This window comes from Bison bison, unplaced genomic scaffold (genome assembly GCF_000754665.1).
Source record: "Bison bison bison isolate TAMUID 2011002044 unplaced genomic scaffold, Bison_UMD1.0 scf7180017864115, whole genome shotgun sequence".
Lineage (NCBI taxonomy): Eukaryota > Metazoa > Chordata > Mammalia > Artiodactyla > Bovidae > Bison > Bison bison.
In genome coordinates this window covers 66,430-75,098 of record NW_011494687.1, presented here as the reverse complement: position 1 = coordinate 75,098, position 8,669 = coordinate 66,430, and the positions used below count along the sequence as shown (strand labels likewise).

General features: G+C 39.4%; 1 protein-coding gene across 1 annotated transcript; it reads left to right on the top strand.

The window, feature by feature from the left end:
* The first annotated feature begins 7,481 nt into the window (after window positions 1-7,481).
* Window positions 7,482-8,420, top strand: LOC104988032 (olfactory receptor 6C2-like). The gene has a single exon (XM_010839166.1). It carries the CDS (start codon window positions 7,482-7,484, stop codon window positions 8,418-8,420), a length of 939 nt encoding a protein of 312 aa, XP_010837468.1.
* Window positions 8,421-8,669: the final 249 nt, after the last annotated feature.

Sequence of the window (8,669 nt, the reverse complement as noted above, 5' to 3'; positions counted from 1 at the left end):
GATTCTCCAGGCAAGAACACTGGAGTGGGTTGCCATTTCCTTCTCCAATGCATGACAGTGAAAAGTGAAAGTGAAGTCGTTCCGTTGTGTCCGACTCTTAGCGACCCCATGGACTGCAGCACACCAGGCTCCTCCGCCCATGGGATTTTCCAGGCAAGAGTACTGGAGTGGGGCGTCATTGCCTTCTCCAAAGAAGACAAACAGGTGGCTAACAAGCACATGAAAAGATGCTCAACATCACTCATTATCAGAGAAATGCAAATCTAAACCACAGAGGTACCATTTCATGCCAGTCAGAATGGCTGCGATCCAAAAGTCTACAAGCAATAAATGCTGGAGAGGGTGTGGAGAAAAGGGAACCTCTTATACTGTTGGTGAAAATGCAAACTAGTACAGCCACTATGGAGAACAGTGTGGAGATTCCTTAAAAAACTGGAAATAGAACTGCCTTATGACCCAGCAATCCCAGTGCTGGGTATACACACCGAGGAAACCAGAATTGAAAGAGACACATGTACCCCACTGTTCATCGCAGCACTGTTTATAATAGCCAGAACATGGAAGCAAGCTAGATGTCTATCAGCAGAGGAATGGATCAGAAAGCTGTGGTACATATACACAATGGAGTATTACTCAGCCATTAAAAAGAATACATTCGTATCAGTTCTAATGAGGTGGATGAAACTGGAGTCTATTATACAGAGTCAAGGAAGCCAGAAAGAAAATCACCAATACACTATCACTTCAGTTCAGTCACTCAGTCGTGTCTGACTCTTGCAACCCCATGAATCGCAGCATGCCAGGCCTCCCTGTCCATCACCAATTCCCAGAGTTCACTCAGACTTACATCCATCTAATCAGTGATGCCATCCAGCCATCTCACCCTCTGTCGTCCCCTTCTCCTCCTGCCTCCAATCCCTCCCAGCATCAGGTCTTTTCCAATGAGTCAACCCTTTGCATGAGGTGGCCAAAGTACTGGAGTTTCAGCTTTAGCATCATTCCTTCCAAAGAAATCCCAGGGCTGATCTCCTTCAGAATGGACTGGTTGGATCTCCTTGCAGGCCAAGGGGCTCTCAAGAATCTTCTCCAACACTACAGTTCAGAAGCATGGATTCTTCAGCACTCAGCCTTCTTCACAGTCCAACTCTCACATCCCTACATGACCACAGGCAAAACCATAGCCTTGACTAGATGGATACTAACGCATATATATCGAATTTAGAAAAATGGTAATGATAACCCTGTATGCGAGACAGATAAAGAGACACAGATGTATTGAACAGTCTTCTGGACTCCGTGGGAGAGGGAGAGGGTGAGATGATTTGGGAGAATGGCATTGAAACATTTGTAATATCACATATGCAACGAATTGCCAGTCCAGCTTCGATGCATGATACTGGATGCTTGGGGCTGGTTCACTGAGATGACCCAGATGGATGGTATGGGGAGGGAGGTGGGAGGGGGATTCCAGATGGGGAACTCGTGGTTCCCCATGAGTTGGGGAACCTGTGATGGATTCATGTTGATGTATGGCAAAACTAATACAATATTGTAAAGGAATTAACCTCCAATTAAAGTAAATAAATTTATATTAAAAATAATAAAAAAATAAATATTACAGAAGAAAAATTTTGTTAACTGGAAAAAGCAGCAATAAAAGTTCTCTACATAAAACATGCAAAGAAATAGATCCTTAAACAGAATTAACAGAGCATCAGGGAACTGTGAGATAAATTCAAGAGGCCTTATACGTTGTGTAGTTTGAGTCTCCTTTTAAAAATAGAAAGGATGAAAAAGTTTTTGAAGAAATGAGCAGGTGATGTCAGCAACATAGTGGAGTGAAAATAACTTTGTCTCTTCCCTTCAATTTACAACCAGTAAAACATCCACAATGCAACCCAAGAATATTCTATACAGCAAAGTTATCATTCAGATATGAAGGAAAAATAAAGACTTTTCTAGACAATAAAAGCTTAGGAGGTTCATCAACACTAGATTTACCTTATCCTTGCCTGCTAAGTCACTTCAGTCGGGTTTTAATCTGTGCAACACTATGGACTGTAGCTCACCAGGCTCCCCTGTCCATGGGATTCTCCAGGAAAGAATACTGGAGTGGTTTGCCATGCCCTTCTCCAGCGGGTCTTTCAGACTCAGGGATGGAACCCATGACTCTTGTATCTCCTGCTTTGGCAGACGGGTTCTTTACCACTACCACCACCTGGGAAGCCCATTGTACACCTGCCTTGTAAGAAATGATAAAAAGAGCTCTTCTACCAGAAACAAAAAGGCAAAAGCACACAAAACTTTTAGCAAGGTGGTAAATAGAAAGACAGAATCAGAAAATTGAAACTCTTTATCAGAATAGATTTTTAACCACTTGTTATAGCATAAGGGAAACTAGAAAAAATAGCTATTGCTACTTCAATTTGGTAACAACCCCACCATATAAAAAGGGATAATTTAAGACATCAAAACACAAAAAGGGAAGAAGAAAGGATGGAATCCGTATAGGTTAAATAATGATAAGGTGCTATCAGTAGAGAAATGAGCTATTTTATCTCCAAGACATTTTATACAAACCCCATAGTAACAATAAAACATAAATATAGAGCAGAGATGCAAAACATAAAAAAAGAGAAACATCATAGAAAAACTACCAAGCCAAAATGGCAGACAGAAACACAAGGGAAAAGAAATAAATGGAGACATAGAGCAACCAGAAAATAAAAGACAAAATGGCAGCACCAAGTACTCATCTATCAATGATCATCCTAAAGGTAAATGGATTGAATTCACCAATCAAAAGACATGGGGTGACTGGATGGATTAAAAAACAAGACCCAACTACATGCTGCCTCCAAGAGACACAGTTCAGCTTTAAAAACAAACACAAGGCTCAAAGTGAAAGGATAGAGAATGAATGGTCCAGGCAAATGACAGCCAAAATAAAGTTGTCAAGCCATACTCATATCAGACAAAAATAGACTTTAAGCCAAAAAAAGTAACAAGAGACAAAAATGGGCAGTATTTAATGATCACTGGGACAATTCATCAGGAAGTCCATCTCTGCCATAGTCCATCAGGATGTTTTTCAAAAATGTACTAGAGAGATACAAAGAGAAAGATCTTCTTTCTCCCCAGCTCATTCCTCTGCCAAGGAACATTTTCAATCACTCTCTCCCAATAGTGGGAGAAGTATGATGTGTCATGTCTATTCAGTGTGAGAAAACTCCATAGAGCAGTAGTGAGTGGCCTGAGGAGAGGAAATACCTGCCCCAATAAAGGCAGCAAGAACACTTCTCTGCTGCATCATCTGACATGAGCATCAAGAATGAAAATGTCCAGAAATGACAGCAGAGACAGTCAAACAGAAAGCTTTGCTCAAGGTCACTGGACAGTAATTTGTTGTTCATTGTTCAGTCATGTCCAACTCTTTGCAACCCTATGGACTGCAGCACACCAGGCTTTCCTGTCCTTCACTATCTCCCAGAGTTTGCTCAAACTCATATCCATTGGGTCAGTGATACCACCCAAAGATCTCATCCCCTGTCACCCATTCTCCCCCTGCCCTCAACATTTCCCCATATCTGGACAATAATAAGCCAAAGCAAAACAAATAACATATGCTGGAAAGAGGCAATTTTTTGTCCAATAGTTGGAATGAAAAACTTTTCATTGCTTCAAATACCAAAGATCGTTTCATTGCCTACCAGGAAAATCATAAGTAGAAGATGAAAAAATGAAAATACAGGTCAAGTAGCCCTAGAATATCAAGTTTGACATTTAAATGCTAGTGAGTCTTCAATATCAGAACAAGCAACTAGGGTAGCATGGAGGAAGAAGCAAGATCTTTGTACTCAGATAAACTTTTGTTCTAAACTTGCATCACCACTATAGGGCATCCTGATTATTCATTTCTCTTCTCCTTAATTTCCTCATCTGTAAAAAGAGGGTAAGAGTGGGTTTTTTTTTTCACTTTACTTTATCTGAGATTTATGTCAAAGATTAATATATGTGTGTGTGTATGTATATATATATATAAAGTGCTAAATCAATTTTCAAATTCTAGGAATAATCTTAAGATTCAGCAAAGAAATCAAAACAGAATGCAGATGACATCAGACCACCCTCAGTGTCTCTGAGGACACTGTCTCCATTGCTACGTGTGTTTTTGCACTGTTGATTAAGCCTCCACCAATTCACTAGTACTTTGGAAACTAGGTCACCAAGGACTATTTTGTCATTCACTCAAATGTTCCCTGTGCACTGGTAGCATACTAAACATATAAAAGAAATGTTCCTATTAGAGAATTTGCAGAGAAGATTGTCTCCCTACCCAGGAAGATCAAATATGCCCTAACAAAACTCAAGAGAAGTCTTCCTCTTCTCTGCACTATCTCTTTTCCCTTTGAACTAACAGAAGAACTTGGAATTCTAGGATCAGATGTCATTTTAGAGTTGGCAAGGGAAATGGAGACTGAGACAGGGATCTTTGTATCAGGAGCCATGAAAATCTAGGAAAGTTCTGTTGATTGTCAGATTTGCCTGTGAGAAGATTTGTGTGTGTGTGTGTGTGTGTCCATCCATGCAGGTCTCTATGGAGAATGAGATTGGGAGCTGAGGCAGGTGAAATGTGAGATTAGGAAAAGAAGTGAATAAAAGCTCCTCACTAACTCAGTGCTCCTCAGACTGTGGTTTCCTCAAAGGCTGCTACTTATAAAAATTGTCAGAAAATTGTCAGTGTTTAATTTGTTATGAAAGTCTTTTTTTCCATATTCCCTAACTATATGCACAGGGTGAGTTCAGTCAATTTTTAAATGTGGATTTTTAGCTCATTATAATTATGCAAAAGGTAATCAGCACTCATTTCTACTATGTTGTGACTGTGGCAGGAAAATTCTAACTTCATGTTCCTTCAGAATAACAACATACTATCTCTCCAGTAAACCATTTGCCCCATGTGCTAAGGGAGGGATTTCTGTTTCAAAAGCATGTTTGTGAACCCTGAGCAGTGCACCTGGATAACTCACCTAAGATAAGTGATAATGCTGACAATTTTAGTAGAAAGAAAAGAACCTAAAGAAACTGAATGAGCATAGAAAAATATGAATAGTTACATAGTATAACTCAGGGCTAAGGAACAAACTTGAAGCAGTTATTATCCCAAATCTAAAGTGTGTTTTCACTTTTATCTGTGTTACCACATCCCTGAGTATGCACTACAGTGAAATGTTATCTCCCACTGGTAGCCTGAAAACTCCTAGAGGGAAGAGATCCAGTTAATGGTTGGATTGCCAGTCTCTGATATTATGCTCTTTATGTAATAGATGCTTATTAAGTATTTCTTTGTATGAGTAAGTGTAGATTATCTGAATAAACTGTGGACTTTATTTAATAATACTGTATCAGTACTAGTTCATTGGGCTTCCCTGGTAGCTCAGTTGGTAAAGAATCCACCTGCAAAGTAGGAGACCCGGGTTTGATCCCTGGGTTGGGAAGATACCCTGGAAAAGGGAATAGTTACCCACTCTAGCATTCTTGCCTGAAGAATTCCATGGACAGAGGAGCCTGGTGGGTTGCAATTCATGGGGTCTCAAAGAGCTGGACACTACTGAGTGACTATCACTTTTATTATAGTAACTTTATTCATTATAGTTCCAGACTGCAAATAACCAAAAAGTGCACCATGACTGAGTGGATTGAAAGGGAATATATATGCCAAACATATAGATGATTCTCAAAAACATCCTGAGTGAAAGCCAGATTTAAAAGCTGGTTCCAATCATACAAAATTCTTGAAAACTAATTTATACTGACAAAAAGCAAATTAATGATTATTTGGGGTGGCCAGAGTAAAGGAATGGATTGAATTGCAAAGGGAAATGAGGGAGATATTTTATGATGGAAATGTAATGTATCTTGCATTGCATCTTGAGATATCTTGGTTGTGCTGGTGGTTTCACAGATATATACATTTTTTCCAAACTCACTGAACTGCAAATCTTTTAATTATTGCAGTTTATTGTACATAGAAGAAAGAAAGAAAGATAGCACTAAGTCGTGCCCAACTCTAGTGACCCTAAGGACTGTAGCCTGTCACGCTCTTCTGTCCTTGGAATTTTCCAAGCAAGAATACTGGAGCGGGTTGCCACTTCCTTCTCCAAGTATACCTTAATAAAAATGAAAAAAAAAATTGAATTAACAATCCCAAATCCTAAATACCAGCAAACCTTATGGAGCATTTCTCATATAGTTAACACTGCTTACCCACTAACTCAGATGTATGTTCTTTGAGTTGTTTTTTCAAAAGAATGATGCAATAAGAACTAGCACTTTTAACTGATTGTGCTGCTGTTAAAATTTGGCATAACAAATAAGATGATCAACATAAAATACCAATTAAATATTTGTCCAAGCCCATGGACATTGAACACCAAGGATGAACCATAAAGTAAACAGACTCTGAGTGATTGTGACGTGTCAAGTTCATCAGTTATAACAAATGTACAGCTCTGGTGGGGGTTGTTGATAATGGAGCAGGGGAAGCTGTGCATATGTGGAGGTAAGAGGTATATGGGACATCTCTCTACCTTCCCCTTAAATTTGCTGTGAACACAAAATTGCCCTAAAGACATGTTTTGATTTAAAACACACATCAAAAAAGTACTAATAGATTTTTCTTGGTTTTGAAAATGGAGCATTTTGGTGTAGGGTGGAGAAGCAAAGAAAGAAGAGGATGGGCAAAAAAACTTCAAAAATGACATCTTGGTCCTCCAGGATGAAGGCAAATAAAATCTAGGCCACAAGGCAATATTGTTAAGAAGCTGCATATCAGATTTATGGCTTTTTAACTTGATATCTTTTAAAATATACTTTGTTTTTCTAATGTTTATTTGTTTGTTTATTAATGTTTCTGGCTGCCCTGGTCTTAGTTGCAGCATGTGGGCTCTTCATTGTGGCATGTGGGATGCTGGCATCCCTAACTAGGGATCAAACCCAGGACCACTGCATGCACAGAGTCTTAACCACTGGACCACCAGAAAGAAAGAAAGAAAGAAACGCGAAGTCACTCAGTTGTGTCTGACTCTTTGCCATCTCAAAGACTGTAGCCCACTAGGCTCCTTGGCCCATGGAATTTTTCAGGCATGCATACTGGAGTGTGTTGCCATTTCCTTCTCTAGGGGACCTTCCTGACCCAGGGATCGAACCCGGGTCTCCGAATTGTAGGCAGACATTTTACCATCTGAGCTACGTCCTAAATATACTTCCTATTTGGAGAATTAGAGGTGTAAGATTCACAATAGGTATTTCTTATAAATGTCCCAGTAGGATGTCAAAGTCACTGTTAACAAACTGATTATTAAGTAGAAGAAAAAAAGTGCATGTGAACAGGCTTGCTGGGATATTTCATTCATATTCTAATACTAGGTTCTTACAACATTTGTTTCTTCAGGTGGATTCACTCTTGGCAGGAGGCAGTGATGAGAAATCATACAGCAATAACAAGATTCATCTTCCTGGGACTGACAGATGACCCAAAACTACAAGTTCTGCTTTTTGTATTTTTGTTTCTCACCTACATGTTGAGTGTGGCTGGGAACCTCATCATTATCACCCTCACACTTTTGGATTCCCATCTTAAAACGCCCATGTATTATTTCCTCCGAAATTTCTCTTTCTTAGAAGTCTCATTCACCACGGTCTGTATTCCCAGATTCCTGTATTCTATGGCAACTGGAGATAATACTGTTACCTACAATGCTTGTGCCACTCAATTATTTTTTGTTGTCCTCTTTGCAGCAACTGAATTTTTTCTCCTTGCAGCCATGTCTTATGACCGCTACATGGCCATTTGTGAACCCCTGCACTACACCACTACCATGAACAACAGAGTCTGCACTGCCCTCGTTCTCTGCTGTTGGTTGGCTGGCCTGTTGATCATCCTCCCACCTCTTGGCATGGGCCTCCAGCTGGAATTCTGTGACTCGAATGTGATTGATCATTTTGTCTGTGATACATCTCCTATTTTACAGATAACTTGCTCAGACACAGTGTTAATAGAGACAATTTCTTTGAGTTTTGCTCTGCTGACACTCATTTTTACCTTACTGTGTGTGGTCCTCTCCTATACATACATCATCAAGACCATTCTAAGATTCCCTTCTGCCCAACAAAGGCAAAAGGCTTTTTCCACCTGTTCATCCCATATTATTGTGGTTTCCATCACCTATGGCAGCTGCATGTTCATCTACATCAAGCCTTCAGCAAAGGAAGGAGTAGGCATCAACAAAATGGTGTCTGTGCTCACAACTTCGGTTGCCCCTTTGCTTAACCCATTCATCTACACACTTCGAAACAAACAAGTGAAAGAGGCCTTTAAAGACACAATAAAACAAGTTGTATTTCTCACAAAGAAGTAAGAGACTATTAGTGTTTTTGAGACCAAGGTAAATTAAATTAAAATCTTAATAATTCAGAAGTAACAATTGTGAATTTGCCAAATAAATGGTTTCTTTATATTCTGCAGATTCATTAAGCTAATCCAACCCCAGGAAGATTTTTCTCTTATAATACAAAAGCCAAAATAAAGCTTTTTCTTCTTTCCTTCAAGTTTATTTCATTCAGTATGGTTTCTTCAATTAATGCATGTTCCAGAGACAAGATTCTCC

Coding starts and splice junctions, on each gene's coding strand:
- LOC104988032 (XM_010839166.1), top strand. CDS start 7,482: ATGAGAAATCATACAGCAATAACAAGATTCATCTTCCTGGGACTGACA.